The following is a 21,275-nucleotide window of genomic DNA, read 5'->3' on the forward strand; positions in this document are numbered from 1 at the left end:
CAGTGAATACACTATAAATTTAAAGTGTACACAGCTCTTTGTAAAGTTATGGCTTAAGTGTTAAATGTTTAGTTAGTGCCCAGATCCTTTCAATGAGTAGCCACTTTTTTTTTCTTCTAAGATGCATAAATTCTGTGTTTTTTATATATGCTTAGATCCATTTAATTAATTTTTTGTACCTTGAAAAAAAACATGTGTTCCTTTCAAGTTAAATATATTAAGGTTAAAGAATGCTTTTTTATTTGACAGAAAACATTGTCAAGATTAAAGAACATAAAGATACATTTAAAATAACTCTGGCCAAGTCACTTAACTTGCCTAGCCCACATCACTCTTCTGTCTTGGAACAAATACTGATTCTAAGACAGAAGACAAGGGTTTAAAAATAAATAAGATGATCATATATTAAAATAATTTTAAGAGGAGTTAAAAGAGTAAAAAGCATACTTTTTAAAGACTTAGTAATTCTTTGAGAAATGTCACTTTATAGCTAAAAATCACCATCACACCCATTATACAAATCCATACTTCTTAAATTGTTCTATATTATTAAAAGAAAACTAAAGTGAAATGAATAAAAATTACAACAGATCAGGGATTCTTAACATTTTTGTATATTTGTGTGTTATGGAACACTCTGGCAGACTGGTGGAAGGCAATGCACTCCTCCTCAGAACATTTTTAAATCTGCAAAATATGTAAGATTACAAAGAAAACCAATTACATTGAAATACAGTTATCAATGTATTAAAAACAAAAGCAAACAAGTTTAAGGACCCCTCATGTTAAGAACCTTTAGTTTTGATTATGTCTAGACTTCTTAGAAATTTCTGATTTTAGAATAGCCCTGACTTTGAAGCATATTCTCCCATAGGCATTAGGAAGATGTAGGTTCAAACTGATACACACTGGATGACTGGATGTCTTTAGCAAATTACTAAGTTTCTCATGACTCTAGATAAGAGATCAGAAGATTACGTCTATTTTTTTGTATTGCCTTATGCTAAAAATGTTTTTTACATGTTTGAACAGTTGTTCTATATTTTAAAAAAATATATAAAAATCTTACTTTTATATAAAAAGAGGCAGGCAAGATTGGCCATTAGGTGATAGCATGCAGTCCTCTGTTCTAGGTAACTGTCTAAGACTATAAATTGCAGAGATGGTACTAACCTGAATAGGTAGAAAAATTTCTTCATTTGAGAATGGCACCCACCCCAATAAAGGCATTATTTATTTATTTTTAACAGTCTCATTGAAAAAATTTTTGAGTTCCAGATTTTCTTGCTCCCTCCCACATCTCCCATATCCCAGAAAGGGTAAGCCATATGCTATCATTTATATATGTGAAATAATGCAAAATATATTTCTGTATGTCATATCACAAAAAAGTAAACTGAAAAGTTATACTTCAATTTGCACTCAGAATTTATAACTTCTCTCTCTGGAAGTGAATAAAATTTTTTCATCGGTTTTCTTTTTTTTTTAAACCTTAACTTCTCTTCAAATTGATAATAAGCATCAGCTCCAAGGCAAAGGAATGATATGGAGTAGGAAATGGGCATCAAGTGAATTGTCTCTAGGGTCACATAGCTAGGAAGTATATGAGGCGAGATTTAAACCTAGTATCTCATCTCTAGACTTGGTGCTCTATCCACCAAGCCTTCATCAGGAATCCTTTAGAATTGCCTTGGATCACTGTATTGATTAGAGAAAGCAAGACCTTCCTTACAACATTGTTAATACTATGCACAATGATCTCCTGTTTCAGTTCTCTCCACTTTGCATTATTTCATATAAATCTTTCCAGGTTTTTTTTTATCAATATCTTGTTTGTTGTTTCTTATAGCACAATAATATTCTATTATATTCATATATAACAATTTGTCCTGCCATTCCCCACCCAATGGATGAGTATCTCCTTAATTTTCAATTCTTTGCCACCACAAAGAGACTTGCTATAAATATTTTTGTACATATGAGTTCTTTTTCTTTTTTATTTGATATCTTTGGGGTATAAACCAAGTAGTGGTAATGCTGGGCCAATGGGTTTGCCTTTGGGTATAATTTCAGATTGTTTTCCCTAATGGCTGGATCAATTCAGAACTCTCAGTACATTGGTACCCTAGTTTCTCTTAGCCCTTCCAATGTTTTTCATTTTTGATAAGTATGAAGTGGTACCTCAGAGTTGCTTTAATTTAATTTCTCTATTTAGAATGTGTTTTCATAGGACAATAGATTATATCTTTGACTTCTGCTTCTGAATCTTGCAAGTTCATATTCCCGTGACCATTTATTAAATAGGGAATGTCTTATTTTTATAAAATTGACTCAGTCCCATATATATGATATCAGTAAAAATCGCTATAAATTTTATGATACTACTTCATGGCCTATATACCTGATGGCAAACTTATGACATGCATGTCAGCACTGACACACGTAGCCATTTTCGATGACATGAGGCCACATACAGAGAAGTATGGGGCCATGTGCCGAGGATGAAACATTTGCTGTAGTATAGTGTTGAAACTCTGTGCCAGAGGTCTGTAGGCCAAAACAACTGTCACTAAGCAGGTAAGTTAAATAATCAGTTTTTGGTTTATTAAAAACAGTTATATATTACAATTATACATTTTTGTTATTTAAACTATAGATACTACTAAATTATGTTTTTTTCTTGAAGTGACACACCACCTGAGTTATGCTTGTTTTTTTGGGCAAATTTTGACACACCAATATTCATCTTTTAGCAAAATATAATTTCCCCAATTATATCTTTTAATAAGTTCTATTTTTGCTTTTACTTTGTCTGAGATCATAATTGATAACCCAGTATTTTTTATTGTAGCTGAGGGGTAATAGGTTCTGCTCTAGTCCCTTATTTTAACTGTGTGTGTCTTTCTGTTTCAAGTGTCTCTTTTCAACAAGATATTGTTGGATTCTAGTTTCTAATCCATTCTGTTACCTGTTTTTTCTGATGGTGAGCTCATATTCCCATTCACATTTATGATTACCACCCATGTATTTTTCTCTGTTCCATTTTTTCTCTTTTTTTAAATCCTGTCCCTTCTCAAAAGTCTATTTTGCTTCTAATCATCACCTCCTTTAATCCACCCTCCTGTTTATTGCCCCACCCCTTTCTTTTGCCCCTTCCTCTCCTCAGATAGATTTCTATGTCCAAATGAGTGTTTACATATATTGATCCTTCTTTGTATTAATTCCAATGAGTGTGAGATGCAAGTATTACTGCCCAGGACCCTTATTTCCCCCTCTTGTAAATGCTTTTCCTTCAAAGTCTGTTTTATGTAAGAAATTTTTCTCCATTCTACCTCTCTCTTTCCCATTCTCCCAGCACATTCTTCTTTCTTACTCATTATTCTTCTTTTTTTGGAGATTGTACCAACATAATCAATGTATACTTATGGCTTCTGTCTATGTATATTCCTAACTGCCTGAATAAAAGATAAAGAGCTTATATGTGATAAATCTTTTCATATAGGAATTGAAATGGTTTAACATTATCCAGTCCTTTATGGTTTCTCTTTCATGTTTATCTTTTTTTTTTAAGAATTTACATTTATTTATTTAATTAATTTAATTTAGAGTATTTTTCCATGGTTACATGAATCATGTTCTTTCCCTCCTCTCCTCCCAACCCCTTCCCACAGCCATCAGGTTTACCTTTCAATGCTTCTTCTGAGAATTACGTTTGAGTATCAAATTTTCTCTTTACTTCTGGCCTTTTTCGGTAGGGTTTCTTGAAAGCTCTCTATTTCATTAAATATCTGTTTTTCCCCATGAAGGATTATTATACTCAGTTTTTCTGCATAGGGTATTCTTGATTTTAACCCTAAATCCTTTGCCTCAGAGAACATCATATCCAAACTCTCTGCTCCTTCAAAGTGGATATTGCTAAATTTTGTCTTATCCTGACTACATTTCCATTATATTTGAATTGTTTCTTTCTAGATATTTGTAATAGTTTCTCCTTGGCCTGAGCTCTGGAATTTAGCTATAATATTCCAACAAATTTTCATTTGGGGATTTCTTTTAAGAGGTGATTGGTGGATTCTTTAAATTTCTATTTCACTCTCTTGATCAAAGAGATCAAGGAAGTTTTCCTTTACAATTTCTTGAAAATATGATGTTTAGGTTCTTTTCTTGATCACAGCTTTCAAATAGTTCAATAATCCTTAAATTTTATTTCTCCTTGACCAGTTTTCCAAGTCACTTGTTTTTTCAATGACATATTTCATATTTTGATCACTTCTAATTTGAAAGTAATCATTTTCCTTAGAAAGCTATAAGAAATTTTTTTCTTTGGTGAATTGTTTGGTCTCTTTTGCCAATAGGCCAATCCCTTTTTTTTGAAGTGTTATTTCCTTTAGTATTTTTTTTATGTCACTCTTTTACCAAGCCATTAATTTTCTTTTCCAAAATTTTCCTCTACAACTCTTCACTTTCTTCATTCTTCCAGGAATTCTTCTTGGTTTTGTGTCTAATTAGCATTTTTCTTTGCAATCTTGCTTGTAGCTGTTTTTATATTTGTTGTCGTCTGAGTTTTTGTCTTGGTCTTCTCTGATACCATAGTAACTTTTTATATTCAAGTTTTTTTTTTTCACCCCCAGTTTATTTCTTGACTAATTTTCCCAGTTTATTTCTTGACTTTAAATGTTATGATAAAGACAAGCTCCATTCAGCCAGAGATGGAGAGGTACTGTGCTGAGATTTAGGCTTTTTTTTTTTTTTTTTTTTTTTTGGCTGCTGTTTTCAAAGCTCGTCTGGGAGTCTGCAATTTCTCAGTGATTCCATGGTGGAATGAGCTGGGAAGAAGTGTGTCTACTGCTGTCCTGGTCCATCCTTTACTTAGGAACGGTCTCTGTTCCTTTGTACTTGCAAGGATTAAAGGTCCTCTTGGTCCTGGAACTGTGACCCAAAACTGTACATGGGTACAAAATGTGCAAATCACCATTGCTTGTACCCAGGAACAGCAATGGATCCCTTGTAATCTCTTTTGACCAGTTGTCTGACCCTTTGCTATGTCTGGGCTGAGAATTCTCAAAGTAGCTGCTGTAGCTGCTCTCACAGTTAATGCTAAGGCAGGCTGCAGGTGTTGCCAAATGCATTCTGGGTCAGTCCCCAACCCAATGTCATAGACTCTCCTGCCCAAACCCAAGTTGTCCTGGGTTGGAAAAATGTCTTATCTGGTCCTTTTATTGGCTCTCTTGTTCCCCAATTTGATTTGAGGCATTATCTTAAAGTTCTTTAAAGGGAAATTTTGGGAAAGTTTAGGGGCTTTCCTGACCCACCTCGGATTTCTCCATAACAGTGAAATCACAAGTCTACTTATAAGCCTTACTTTAAGAACATGATTCAATAACATACTTTTCATGATGAGTACTCCATGAATCTTAGAATCTGAGTTTCAATGGATACTCAATCCAATTAAGAGAACTCACTTTCTTTCATATTTTTCCCCATTATATCTTATTCATTCCATCTTTCTAGTATTTGACTTCTTTTCTAATCTCTCTTCCCCATTAAAGCCATTGTTTCTTTGTAAGGCAACCCCAATTTACTGCTCTTACTGTACTACTAGCTATCATCCCAGCTAAAGATCTCCTTTTTCCTTCCAATTCAGATTATGTCAAAATAATATGGTGGTAGAGGACTATGTGTTTTGTATGCCTAAAATCACTTCCATATTTTTTCCTCCTTTTGAATACACATCCAGCCTTTGAAGACCAACTCATACTATCATCTCCATTAAAGTTTTTCAGATCTCTCTCTCTCCTCTTTCAGATTTCATAGTGCATATTAATTTGTACTTCTCTAACACATATGTAATGTCTATTTTTTTGTTATAATCATCTATTTATATCATGTCCCACAACAGACTTTCACAGTAGTATGAAATATGTTATATTCCAGCTATTTTCTTATCAACAGACACAAATAAATGTTTAATTGAATCATTACTAGAAACTGTTACAAGTATCTAACAATCACATAACTTGAACATTTTTGAAAGTATTTTAAACATATTATCTTCATCCTTATAGTAATCCTTTCTAGAAGGTATAACAAGGATTATTTCCTCTCTCTGTGCAGATGAGAGATATGAAGCTTAGACAGGTTAAGTGACTTGCTTAATGTCACATAGCTACTTGTTAGAAGTAGTATATGAACTTAGGTCCAAATGAAATAAAATCCAATTCTCATTCCACTATAATTCTATTATATTTTGTATTTTTAAAGTTGCTAAAAAGTGGCAAATAAGTTTTGAAATACAAATGTTCAGACTTCAATTATAAAATAAGGCTCAAAAATTCTTGATACTACAAGTACTTCTAAAGCAGACTTCATGAGGCAACAATTTTACATACAATGCACATACACACAAAAGTTTTAATTTCACTCAATAATATCCATTGAATGAATTACCTCCCAACCAAGCCCAGCAACAAAGTCTTCATATGCCTGACTTCCTCTTGCATTTGACAGTATTGAGCACTTGTCTTCTTGTCCTTCAGCAATGTAAAACACTGCAATCTTGTGTGTTTCACGACTGTGGATTAGAAGCAAATTGAAAGGAAGAATATTTATAAGAAAGTGAAAGATGGGGCACTTTCTTAAAAATAGATCTTTATATCATTTCCTCTGTCACACAGTTTAGAATTTCCTCTTCCATTTTAATTTAGGAACATGTCAGCTCACCTTTGTAACAGAAAAAAAACCTACTCTAAATTTTACATTCTTATGTAATTTTACATTTTGAGACATGACACATAGCTAAAAAAGTCATATTTTCTTGTTATTTTAACTAGTGTTGCTATCCTGATTATCATTGTTATTTCATTAATTTTTTAGTGATTAATGGAAATTATTTCTTCTACATCTCATGAAATAAATTTTATTTCTCCCAATTAATACATGATGCTGCAGGTGCCAAAATAACTGATTTTTTTTCTGTTGGCCAGTTCTTTGAGACTCAAAGATTAAATGAAAAAATTCTTATGAACAATGTATGTAACCTAGAACACAGCAGGGTTTTAAAACATTTCTATAGATACAAACAACATAAATACACATTTTCATCCTATTAATTATGATTTATCAAACCTCAGATAAATCTTTAGAGAAGAAAAATAAGGTAGGGTGAAAGGATTTATTAACTAGGGAGAAGGAATACTTTAGACTATGATTTCTAAGGAGTATTATGAAGTGTGTATATTATGGGGATTCAGAAATATTTGGTGACAGTTGGCAGAAAATATATTTCCTTAAGTGGTCTAAAAATGTTCTAAATGCAAACTTATTGAAGCTGGTAGATACCATTGCAAACATATACCTTTACCTATTGTTAGCTAAGGCATGATAAAGATATATGGAATCAAATGGAATTACAATATAGGTACCTATGATCATTTGAGGTTGGGTCTCCTTATCTTAACCAAGCTCAAATGACCAAGCAACTCAAGACCTCTTTACACTACTAATCAGCATGAAAGCTCTGACTTGTTTTATATCTGACCTGTTTTGATTCACTCCTTGTTATACGGTAAACCCAATGGTCCCCCTTTTAACCAAGAGCTCACCATATTCACGACAAATTTAGCATGGATACTCAATCAATAAAGCCTATGGCAGCTCAGAACACTATAACTCAAGAGACTCACCAGTTTTAGCATCCTTATTAGCTGAGATTATACACATGCTCTACTATGCCTAGAAAACACATAATCTAAAGTCATATTAAAAAATCAAAAACTTGAATAATCTCCAGTTCTTTGCATATAACTCAATCTATGTTAAATTAAAAATCTTTGTGATAATCTGGAAGCAGTCAAAGGAAATGTAAATGTAGTATTTATAAAACTCTTGGTCCTAATTGATATGCATCTGTTCATTCTGTTTCAATTTCAGATGTTTTACTTTTGAAATATGAGGTTCTTAAATTCTGACTGGTAATTCCTTGAAATTATAATTTCAATCATGAATAGCTATCTGTTACTGGAGTAAGAAGTAATGACCTTTAATGCTAAAAATTCAACAAATTTCACATCTTTTAAACTTAAGGACTATAGAAAGTTGCCCAGCTTTTTAACTCACAGCTGACTTTGTTAAACTCTCAAATGCATATAATGTGTTTGTAATGCTACTATACAATATCAATAATATTTTACATGCACCAGACTATGGGAATAAGTGGGCAATATAGAAACTCACAGAACAACCTTTTTGGATAAAAAACAAAACAAAACAAAAATGTTTATGCTTGTTTCTTTATGCTTTTTTTTCTTTCTCTTATAGATGTACTCAAAAAATAGCAACCTTACCTTTATCTTAATATATACTTGTAAGATTATTACTATTTAAGCAGTAAAAATGATTATTCATTAAGTATACCCTGTATCTGGCACAATTCTTTGTATATAATAAGGATTTTATGATTTTAATTTAATTAGCTGCATTTTAAAATTATAATTAAAATATATAGAGAATGGCAAACCAAAAGTGTATATTCTTTAAATCATGGTGATGTGATATTCTTTTTATTTACTAAGAACAGGGAAAGATAATACTGTAATTCTACTAGAGGAGGAAATCAGTTTACATAGGAAGAATTATTTATTTATTTATTTTTTAAACCCTTTAACTTCGGTGTATTGTCTCATAGGTGGAAGAGTGGTAAGGGTGGGCAATGGGGGTCAAGTGACTTGCCCAGGGTCACACAGCTGGGAAGTGGCTGAGGCCGGGTTTGAACCCAGGACCTCCTGTCTCTAGGCCTGACTCTCACTCCACTGAGCTACCCAGCTGCCCCCGGAAGAATTATTTTTAATAAAGGTTGTAAAACAATGAAAAATACTATTAGTGAAAGTAGATTAAGCTATGATTCCACCTGCAAACTGAGAGATGTACAACTACAGAATATGTTTACTTGATTTCAAAAAGAACTAGTGAAAAAATAAATTACAGGGACAGAAGTTGGTACTCTTTTTTAGTCATTAAGGAACATGAAATCCAAGGGATGGAGGTTTAAATAAAAGTTAATTGGGGGGGACAGAGGATTTGCCAATAAGCTTTTCAAAGCCATATTTTATAAGTGCAACAGCACTCCAGGGAACAAATTCAATTGTACCTCACATAGCTAAAGTCTATTGAGACTAAACAAATCAGTCATAGTTGCAAGATGACTTTTTATTTGCTTAACATGGAGTGCATGGAATAAGAAAGGATATACATAAAAATTCAAGTTTGGAAATCTATTTCACTTGCTCAGTGATGGAGAATGCCTGGGACATAATAGAAATCACTGTTCATTATACAGAATTTTAAAAAGTGAACTTATTCTTTCTCTAACACCAAAGCAGGTTAAAAAAATAGCTGAAAATAAGAAATAGGATAAGAGAAAAAATAAGAAATTGCTATGGGGGGCAGCTGGGTAGCTCAGTGGATTGAGAGCCTGGCCTAGAGACAGGAGGTCCTAGGTTCAAATCCGGCCTCAGACACTTCCCAGCTGTGTGACCCTGGGCAAGTCACTTGACCCCCATTGCCTACCCTTACCAATCTTCCACCTATAAGTCAATACACAGAAATTAAGGGTTTAAAATTAAAAAAAAAAAAAAGAAATTGCTATGAATGTTAGTGTTTGCAGGCTTAAAAATATTCTTATTCAAATCCACATTTCTATAGTCATCAAAAATATTTCCCTGTGAACCAGGAACTAAGAAAATTTAAAATGACAATATAGGTATTTGATATTTGGAGAAATATTAATTTTTTCTATCTTAATGAATTTTAAAGTATAATATATCTCTCAACAAATGTATTTCTAAAGGACTCATCATAATAGAAAACTAAGTCATAGGACTGGCAGATGAGACAAATTTAGCCTTCAAGCCTTCTGAAACTTTCAAAATCTCAGACTTAAATTATGTCTTTCATATGTATATCTAAAAGTTTAAAGAAGGCAAGTTTGCTTTCAAGATAGAAAGCCTTAACTACATTTTGAAATGCACTAAGTACACAGGAATTTTGAAAAAGTGCAGTATAAAGAGAAGAAGAAATAAAGTGAATGGGAAGAAATGTAAAATCTGTATATAAAGGTAAATGTTGAAAGAGATTATCTGGAATACAATAAGGATGACTCTTTAGAAAAAAGATTTATAAAACGAGTAGAATCAATATACAATGTGTCCCCTTCCCATTTTTTTAGGGACCTTAATGAAGAAAATCTAAATATTAAAAAAATAATTTTAAATACTGATTCTCATGCTTATAATCTTCTATACTTTTGTTCAAAGGGGGAAAAAACCATACTAGTAATATAGGTTTGAAGTCCAAATAATGGAAATATAAATCAAACCATTTTCATTCCCTTAAAAATAGCACTGAACTTGGAAGACCTATTACACCTGTTTTAATGAGAACCTATAGCTAAATGGAAAAGGGAAAACAAACCTATAAATGATACCCCACTGAAGAACTGTTATTTTAAGAAACATACAAAAGAAAGAAAAAAGATGCACTAAACACAATCATATAAAGAACAGTAGATGTTCCATAGACATTTGTTACCTTAATACTTAAAAGAGCTTCAAGACAGAAATAGAGGCATATAGCTAAGCCTTTTATACTTTATGCTTTTAAATTTTTTCTAAGAATAAAAACTTTAATTTCCTCAGATGTTAAAATTTAGGCATGTCATGACATGTCAGGATATAGTCATTTTACAAGTTCCTCTTTATTTTTTAAAAGTTATTTAATCTGTCTCCTACAAAGGGGACTCCAAGTTGTTACTAAATCTAGGATGTAGGACTTTAGATGAGGAAGACGTTGAAAATAACCTTATTTGGCCATTTCACCTAAAAATGCATTATTTCAGCAAACAATATAAAAAAGAATATAATCTCTGAAAGTTAAGTATTAAAAATGCACAAATGGGGTTGAGAAAAGATATGATTTACATAATCTACATAATAATTTTTCTATTTAAAGATTGTGTTTTACATAATAGATAAGGGATTCTACCTAATGTAGGTCCTAAAATATTTCAGCAACATTGCTAAACTATATAGCACAGACACAGAAGTTAACATAGGTTTGGTAAAGGAGGACTATTGACCTAAGAATTCTAGCACTTTGAAAAAGAGAGTCCATCCTGTAGCATTTTACAGAAGAACAATTTTGAACTCTATAGTTAAGATAATAAATACAATGATTACATTACAGAGATATCAGATGTATAAATGAGGATTGATATGCACATTGATAGATTATTGGAATAATCAGAATATTTTTTGTGAAGATGTCTGCTTTTCTGCAGGTTTACCTCCTGTATTTATGCCTTCATGCAGTATCAAACTTGTCCTCTGAGAGATAAATGGCCAGAAAATGAGATGGTCCAGCTATACAAAGTGAAATACCTATAAGGATAATCTGTGTTGTACAGTGGTACACACAATATCAAAAGAAGTAGAGGAAATATCCTGGACATTGGTTGGGGTCAAAGAGAGGATTTATGGAAGAACATAGAAAAGAGTTATATAGGAAAAGAAGTCACAGATAACTTGCAATTTGTACTTTAAAGAATTTTGCACACTATTAATATCATAGATTTATCAGAATACTGAAGTGACAACTATGCATGTTCTCAGAAGATACAATAAGAATGAAAGTAATTTTCAAATAGAATTACATACCACTGACGTGAGTCCAAATTTTTTAACTCTCTCAACAATTTAGAATTTTTCTTCAGCAGATGAAAATTTTTTCTATAACAACAAAAAAATTGGGAAGATATATCATGTGAAACAAAAACAAAGTACTATGTAATGACTATTCCTTTTATATATTTCAATATAAAAAAGTAAATGAACCAAACAGATTTAAATGTAAGTTTTGTAAATGCTTTAAGTTAGCATACTACAATTAATATACACTATGGTATTATTATTATAATCAATTTTCTAGCACTATGCAGATCTAAAAAGTACTTTGTATGTTAGATTTTTTTCCCACAAAGTCATTTCATGAGGTAGGTAATACAATTAGTAGTGTGAAAATTTTGAGAATTTTTTCCCAAGTAGAATGAAAGTTCCTTGAAGACAGGGACTGTTTTTAATTTTCTTTATATCTCTAGTGCCTAGTACAGTGCCTGGTATAATTAGTAAACATTCTTCAAATTGAGAAAATAGATTCAGAGGCTAATTAACTTGCCTAAAGTCATAAACTAGAAAATGGTAAAGCTGGAATTTGTACCTGGGTCTTCTGATTTCAGTACTCTTACATCACCTTGATTCTCAGAAAAACCAGTTAATACTAGTGGTGGCAAACATTATTAAGTGAATGCATTTAAACTATAAATACACACATATGTATATAATCATAAACAGATATATATGCACATACAAGCAAATATGTATAAGATATGCAGAAGACAAATTTACTTCAAGTCAAAGAAAGACAACAAGGAGGAATAGGACTCATAATCAGAACACAGGGAAAGAAACATAGCTTCATGAAGACAGAGGAGAGTGGCACATGGCATGTTAAATAAACAGACATTATACACTTCAATACTTCAGGGAATTATAAGTATGAGTACTTCGTCCACTAATACCAAAGGTCACCTCCCTACAAGTAACAGATCATTATGGCAAATATCTGACATTAGTTAGAATGGTGCTTACAATGATGCACACTGCCCCATAACCAGACTAGAATCTTGACATCTGAACTTGACTTCTTGACTGATTGTTAGGATCTGACAGAGCTTCTAGTCAAGTATAAGGTATTAATTGAGAAATAAGGTAACCTCTAGACTCTGATGAGATAGGCACTAGTGTAAGACCTTAGTGAATATAGAAATATGGTAAAGAATAATTGGGTGAGGATAAATGGTGAGAAAAGTAAAGTGATATTGCTGTAAAAAGTTTTTCCAGATTAAACTTCAAAATGGGCAGAAAGGATAATAAAGAATATTAATTTTAATACCAGTTGAAGTATAATTCAGCTAAATACAGAGTACTTTAAATATTTGTATCAGAAAAGGTCAGTTTTATCTGTTTTGCAAAACAGTACAGGTCAAGGATTAAAAAATAGCAATCTAAGGAGACTATAGGAGAGAAATAGAAATCAGCAAGTAAGAAATACAAGAGAGAAGATCCAAATGGGAAAGCAGAGAATGGAAGGACTAGAAAGGGTCACCGTTCAGAACACAGTGGGTCCTGCAGAAGCAGGTCAATTGGTCACTGGAACCCATATGAGCAATCTAAGGTGGGATTATCCAGGTGCCAAAAAGGAGTGCCAAGCAAGTCAGAAATTGGTAAGCAAGCTAAAGTCAAAGCCTAAATGTGAGGACATTTTCTAGGTTTAGAGTGACTAACAGATTCAGAATACAAATCAGCCATCTGAGAAGTGAGGATCAAGAAAGGAGGAGAAAGGGATAAAAATGTCTTATGTGGTGAAATAGAAAGTAAGATGCTAGAAAACTTAAAATCCTACTCATAATTAGGGATATGATCTTTAAGCATGCCACTTAATCTTTCTAAAACTCAGTGTTTTCTGAAATAAATGAGAGGATTGGAGTAGACAATCATTCTAAAATTATGATTACATGCTCATTGGATCAGATTAGGTGCTGACATAAACCTTAGACATTATCTGGCCCAAACTTATCATTTTACAAACACTTCTCGAAATAAAAAGAACTGGGCTTTCAACAATTGTTCTTTGATTCTAAATCTTTTTTCCCCCATTTCACAAAGCCCTTGTTGATATAATCATAGAACCTCTCTTTGAGTTTCTGAGAAGTCAATGAGAAAGGGAAGGGTGCAGAAGCCTGAAGATAAATGAGAATGGGTACGTACATCTACTGATGATTTGAATTATCTGATAAAACATGTTCCTTTTTTCAAAAAAGGAAGAAAAATAAAGCATAGATGACATAGATTAATTTTTAAACACAGATAGATTCAAAATGGAATATGCTAGATTTGGAGTTAGGAAGATTTGAGTTCAAATTCTACATCAAATATTTAGTTAGCTGTTTAACCGTGGACAAGTCACTTAATTTCTAAGCCTCAGACTCCTCAGTTTCCAACTAGGGTTTCAAAAAAGGTCATATCTACCCAAATTTTGTTAAGAATTAAATGAGATAATCTTTGCAAAAATGTTTTGCTAACTATAAAAGAAAGGAATCATCATTGTCATCACTATTATCATTAACAGAAAGTAAAATTCTGGAATATAATGTTAAATGAGTGTTTTTTTAATATTAAGAAAATGAATCAGTGATGAAGAGAAATGGAATCATTAAGAAATAAATTGTATATAACAAGGTTATATCTTTTTTTTTAACAAAATTATCTCCCCAGAGAAAAATTGGGACCAATGGGAAGAAGTTACAAAGTATTAAATTTATGTTTTGGATAAGAAAGAATTTGTTAATGTATCAAGTGTTTAAAATATAGCCTTTTGAGGCAATAAGCTCATGAGAAATGAACTAAAGGACATGATGGAAGAGATTCCTACATGAGGACCTCTAAAGATCCATTAATAAGAAATTGTATAATAATAACTTATACATAATGATTTTTCATTACATAATGATGATAATAAAGTCACATTTACATAATACATTTAAATTTTTGAAGTGCTTTACCAGATGAGTGAAGTGAAGATCATGTGAGAGTTGAGTGATTTGTCTATGATCACACAGGTAATAAATATTATAGCCAGGATATGGAACTCTGGTTTCCTGTTTTCCTGTTCTAATTCTCAATTCACACCAGATTTGATCTTCAAAATTTTGGCTACAAAATGCTTACTAGAAGTCATCCAGCCTCTCATCAAATACTCCAAAATCATGAGAAAACTCAATACTTTTAAGAAAGGACTGGATTTTTAAAAACAAAATATTAGAATATTCTCCTTAACACTGAGGTGGGTCCGGACTCTTTGTAACTTTAGTCTATTGGTCTTAATTCTATCTAATTCTACCTGTAACTATATAACAGAAGCCCAGACTTTCCCACAGAGGATCTTTTAAATAAATGAAGACATTTAACATTTCCTCTAAGTTTTCTTTTTGTAAGGTAAAGCACTCCTTTGTCTTCTCACATTACATAAGAGATTTGAGTCAATGATCTTTAAAATCTTGTTCTGATTACAAAATTCTATGATTTCTGTAAAGTAAATGGCACAAATACTAATATGCCTATTTTACCTATGAGGAAGCCAATACTCAGAAATAGCAAATAATTTGCTCAAGGTAAAAATTTAAATGGAAACTATTGAATAAGGCCTCAAATACAAATAATCACAAACTCAGTGCTTTTTCCATAAGATCTAACTAAGTCATATTAGCATAGAATACTAACATCAGAGGTAACTTTTTGAGATCTAACAATCAGCAATTTAATCTAAATTATGTAACTTCAAAAATTAAATAAAACTGCAGACATACTGAACAAATAACTGAGAGAAAGCTAGATATTACTTTTATATTACAGGACTAGAATTGAACCCAAGAATTGGGACTGTACTATTAATTTTGTTAATATTTTAAATTTAGTAAAAACATCCATACCTATAATGTGGCTATTGAAATAAACATAAAATGTGAAAAATGAGAAAATATATAAAAATAAAATTATGATAAAGTGAAACAGATTAAAGATAAATAAAAGAAAATGAAATTCTGTAGTGAATCATACCTTCTGTCCCAAGAATTCATTCCTAAGTCATTCAGCAGTAATCTACAGAAATAAAATGGACCTTGTGGCTCAGAAGGAACAGGCTGTTCTTCACTGGGAACATTCATTGTAACATCAGACCTGCACCTATGTACATATTCTTCTTCTTGGGCATTCTGATATAATATTGCTTTGATGATCTCTTTTTCTTGACATTGACTCATTCCAAATGGGGATGGTGAAGGAACATTTAGGTTTATCTGGGATGGCAAAAGACATTCAGGGCTGGCATTGCCAATATTTTCAAGTAATTTGTCAAGCACATCATCTACTTCTTCAATTTGAGAAAACTCTTTCTCAGGTTCAAATGTCTGCTGTCTACTGTCAGAAATCACAAATGAATTATTCGTTCTGTTTTGTGTAAAGCAGCCTTCCAAAGGTCCATATAATATTTTGCTATCCCAAGAATATTTTCCAGAGATATCTCTCACAATAAGCCTGACATCAGAGAGTGGGCCTGATGGTCTCTCTTCTGCTCTTTCTGTAGGAATTTGAAGATAAGACATAAGGGTATTGTCATTAAATACAAACAACTGTAGGTTTGGACTTCTGAAGACTTCAGAAGAGAGCTCAGGTGACTCAAAGTATGCATTGTCATGATTTTCACTAACAAGGCTGTGAAGAATGGCAGGGCCTGCACTGAGTGGATAGTGACTCAAGTGGTTTACTAGATGTGTCATCACCATACGGGCAGTCAGAGGGATTAATTCCAAACTTCTCCTCCGTTTTTCTATAAAAATGAAAAAAGAATGATCAGAGATGGCAGAAATCTATTATGTAAAAAACACCAACATATCTATAATTTAGTTTATAGATTTTTCTTTAAATTTTGGCACCCCTATTTTCAATTCTGTCATGGATTCTTTCAAAGAACTATTCAAACTTACTTTCCAAGAAAATTTGATTATACAGACAGTCCCCAACCTACAGAAAGATCATTTACATATGGAACTTGAAATATATTTCCCAAAGAAATATTGTTATAAATGGCATTTAAGTTTCCAGCAAACTAGGAAAATTTTAGTTTGTTACCAGCACTTATTTAGAGCTTACTTTATAAGACTTTGTCTTAAATATTAGTCACACAATGAAGTATAAAAACATTCTTTTCTTCACTGTATCTAAAATAAGTTATTTTGCCCACTATATTTTTCAGTTACATTTATGAGGCAAAAACTTTGTTCAATAGATTTACAGTTCCTGCCATGAAGGAGTTTACAACAGTGTAAAGGGGTAAGGGAAATAACACAATTATAAGATAGAAATTGTTAGAATATAAGAAGTTTGGTGAAAAGAGGTATGTGAGGGCTGAAAAATCTAAGGAGTGAAGTATCAATTCTTGCTGAAGGAAATAGAAAAATTTTCATGAAGAACATACCTGATGTGGCTTTTAAAGAAGGTAGGTATTTCAATAATTAGAAATGCTTAAGGAATAGCCCATTGCAAGAATGGACAGTACAAAAACTCACAACAGGAGAGCATGGAATAAGATCAGGAGATGGTTAGTAGAAGAGTTAAGCTGAGTCAGTGAGGGACTGTAAAATAGCAAAAGACAGACAAAATCCTTTCCAGAGTACAACCAGACCACAGAGGGATTTGAACAGAGGGCTAAAACATTTAATCTTAATGTAAAGACAATGACAATTACACAAGATGACAGAACAGAGAAACAATTCAAGAACATGACATGGAATTAGAAGGGACAAACACTGCATTAGGAAAATTCCTTTGGCAATGGTATTAGGGATAATTTGTAGTAAGGGAGGTCACCTAGGAGGCTAATACTAGTCTGAGTAAGAATTAATGAAGTCTTAATTAAGGAGGTGGGAAAAGAAATGAAGGAATAATTAAAAAAGAAACTGCAGCATTAAAATCAACAATGATTGACAATAGGACTTCTGGGCTAAGACGGCCGCAGAGTAGAAGCAAGGGTCTTCTTCTCCTCACCACCAACCAATATAAAGTGTCCTTTTGAGGGCAAAAACAAAAATCAGACAAGTGAAGGGGTTTATCCAAAGGGCACATTCTTGTAGGTAGGCAGGGTTTGGGCATTTCCACGCTATAAGGGGTTAAAATTATTCCTATCAAAAGGCAAGCTGTTCACCTCTCCCCTATTCCAACTACCACATCAGAGTCAGAGTGAGCACAGGACAATCTCTAGGTTCTCAGGGGCTGGCTGAGGACAACAAAGACTTACCCCTGACAGCAGTGAGACTTGGGACCCAAGAAGGCTGAGGAACACAGAGGTAGGGCACAGAACAGACAAGAGAGGGGCTGCCCACAGCAATTGCAGTGGAAACTGTAAAATAGCCTCAGGGTAAAAAATGCTTTGTCGCTCAATACACAGAGATCTGCCTATCCTCCTCACTGAGACTTCTGGCTGGGAAGGGAGGAAAAAAAACAACATAGCTATGGCCACCAACACGAAAGAACTACAATTTACAACTACCAAAAACAGCAAGAAAACGCTTCAGACACTGGATAACCTCTATGGAGAAAAGTAGCTGACTGCAGAGGAGACAGCAGAGGGTGACAAACAAGCAAACACATCCAAAGTTTCAAAAAAAAAAAAAAAGGGAGTTTTGTCACAAGCTCTCCAGGAAACAAAATTTGAGTTTGAGAACCAAATAAGAAAGACAGGAGAAACTTGGCAAGAAAAGTGGGAAATAGCTGAAAAAGAAAATAACAGTTTAAAAGAATCTCCCCCTTGGCAAAAGAAGCCAAGAAATGAAATGAAATGATAAGCAAATTGGAGACCAGAATTGACCTGCTGGAATCCATGAAAAGCAGGATAGAACAAACCAAAAAGGAAAATCAAAAAATTATAGCTGAAAACTATAGTCTTTAAAGACTAGAATTGGACAAGTAGCAGCTAATGATCTCACAAGACAGCAAGAAATAATAAAGCAAAGTCAAAAGAATGACAAAGTAGAAGGAAACATGAAATATGTCATTAAGAAGATGAATGACCTAGAAAACAAGTCCAGGAGAGACAATTTGAAAATCATAGGTCTACCTGAAAACTTAGAAATGAAGAGAAGCCCTGACATCATACAACAAGAAATTAGCCAAGAAAATTGCCCTCATGTTCTTGAAGAAGAGGACAAAATAGACATTTAAAGAGTTCATAGATAACTTTCTACGTTAAATTCTCAAAAGACAAACCTCAGGAATGTAATTGCCAAATTCAAGAGCTTCCAAGCTAAGGAGAAAAAATTGTAAGAAGCCAGAAAGAGACAATTCAGATATTAAGGAGTACCAATCAGGATTACACAGGATCTGGCAGCCTCCACACTAAAAGACCACAAGGCTTGGAATATGATATTAAGAAAGGCAAGAAAATTGGGTCTACAACTAAGGATCATCTACCCATCAAAACTTACTATATATTTCGAGGGGAATGTATGGGCATTTCGCATTGGCTACCGAGGGGTTGGGGGGGGGGTTGAGAGAGAGAGAGTAAGAACATGAATCATGGAATCATGGAAAAATTTTTTTTCTAAAAAATAAAATTAAAAAAAAAACAGAAAGGAAAGGAAAAGTGTGGGCATTTAAAAAATAGAAGATTTCCAAATATTTGTAAATAAAAGACCAGAACCAAACAGAAAATTCAATGCCTAAATACAAAAATCAAGAGAAACATGAAAAGGTATATAAGAAAGAGAGGGAGGAAAAAAAATTAGGGGTTTCAGTAAGGTGAAATTCTTTATATTCCTATATGGAAAGATGTTATTTGTAACTCTCAAAAACTATATTTTCTATCATAGTAGTTAGAAGAATTATTCATAGGTAGAGGTCGGGATACTAAGTGGTTTAAGACGATATATAAAATAAAAAGAAAAGTAGGGAAAAGAAAATGGCACCAAGAGAAAGTGGAAGGAAGAAGAAAACAGTATAATTTATACCACATAAAGAGGTGCATGGGAGGGGGAGAAGAAGAATACTATTATAAGAAGGAGAGGAAGAGAGTGCTAATAGGTAATACTTAAACTTTAGTCTTAGAATCAGTCCTGAGAAGGAAGAGCATCTACATCCATTGAGGTATTAAATTCTATCTTACCCTTCAGGGAAGTTGAGAGGGAAAAACCAATGAGTGGAGTGGGGCGGGGAGTACCAAAAGGGAGGCAAAGAGAAAAGGGAGGGAATTTAAGAGATGCTTAAGAAAAATAAGAAGGGAGATGGTGGGAAGGGAAGTAAAATAAGGGTGGGGATTATGGGGATTGACAAAAAGCAAAACACTGGTGTAGAAGGAAAGATTGAAAGAAGAAAGGGTAGGACTAGGAGAGGAAATCAAAATGATGAGTTAATCAGGTGGTATTCATAACTCTGAATGGGCTGAACTCACCCACAAAATGGAAGCAAAGAGCAGAGTGGATGAGAAACCAAAATCCTACTATCTGTTTTCTACAAGAAACACACAGGAGGCAGGTAGACACACACAAGGTCAAGGTAAATGGCTGGAGCAAAATCTATTGGGGATCAACTAAGAAAAAGAAAGCAGGAGTTGCAATCATCATATCTGACAAAGCCAAAGTAAAAATAGATCTGATTAAAAGAGATAGGGAAGGTAATTACATCTTGATAAAAGGCAGTACAGACAATGAAGAAATAGCAGTACTCAACATATATGCACCAAATGGTATAGCATTCAAATATTTAACAGAGAAACTATTGGAGCTTAAGGAGGAAATAGATAGTAAAACTATACAAATGGGAGACCTGAAGTTTCTTCTATCAGATCTAGATAAATGAAACCAAAAAATAAATAAGAAAGAGGTAAGAGACGTGAATGAAATCTTAGAAAAATTAGAGTTAATAAATATATGGAGAAAAATAAATAGGGACAAAAAGGAATACACCTTCTTTTCAGCAGCACATGGTACATTCACAAAAACTGACCATGTGCTAGGGCATAAAAACATTGCAAATAAATGCAAAAAAATCAGAAATAATAAATGCAAACATTTCAGATAATAATACAATAAAAATAATAATTAGCAAGGGTACATGGAGAGGAAAATCAAAACTAATTGGAAATTAAATAATATGATTCTCCAAAATTGGTTGGCTAAAGAAAAAATCATAGAAACAATAATTTTATTGAAGCGAATGACTAATTAGGAGACACCATATCAATGTCTATGGGATGCAGCCAAAGCAGTACACAAGGGAAAATTTATATTCCTGAGTGCATATATTAACAAATCAGAGAGGGAAGAGGTCAATGAATTGGGCATGCAAATTAAAAAGCTAAAAAGAAAACAAACTAAAAATCCCCAGCCATCAAAGTACTCCATAAGAAAAAATCCCCAGGACCTGATGGATTCACAAGTGAATTCTATCAAACATTCAAAGAACAACTAATCCCAATACTATACAAATTATTTGACATAATAAGCAAAGAAGGAGTCCTCCCAAATTCCTTTTATGACACTAATATGGTATTGATTCCAAAGCTAGGCAGATCAAAAGCAGATCAATCTTCTTAATGAACATAGATGCAAAAATCTT

General features: G+C 32.9%; 1 protein-coding gene across 2 annotated transcripts in view; it reads right to left on the minus strand.

Annotated features, from left to right (window-relative positions):
- RALGAPA2 (Ral GTPase activating protein catalytic subunit alpha 2) overlaps positions 1-21,275 on the minus strand; it is a 477,726-nt gene that overhangs the window by 139,645 nt on the left and 316,806 nt on the right. For both annotated transcript variants that reach the window (XM_044663434.1, XM_044663433.1), the window contains exons 32-34: positions 15,726-16,494; positions 11,709-11,780; positions 6,448-6,571 (exon numbers count right to left, since the gene is read on the minus strand). In XM_044663434.1, coding sequence (XP_044519369.1) covers positions 6,448-6,571; positions 11,709-11,780; positions 15,726-16,494 — 965 coding nt within the window. The remainder of the gene's footprint in view (positions 1-6,447; positions 6,572-11,708; positions 11,781-15,725; positions 16,495-21,275) is intronic.

The sequence above is a fragment of the Gracilinanus agilis genome, chromosome 2 (genome assembly GCF_016433145.1).
Source record: "Gracilinanus agilis isolate LMUSP501 chromosome 2, AgileGrace, whole genome shotgun sequence".
In the NCBI taxonomy this organism is placed as follows: Eukaryota; Metazoa; Chordata; class Mammalia; order Didelphimorphia; family Didelphidae; genus Gracilinanus; species Gracilinanus agilis.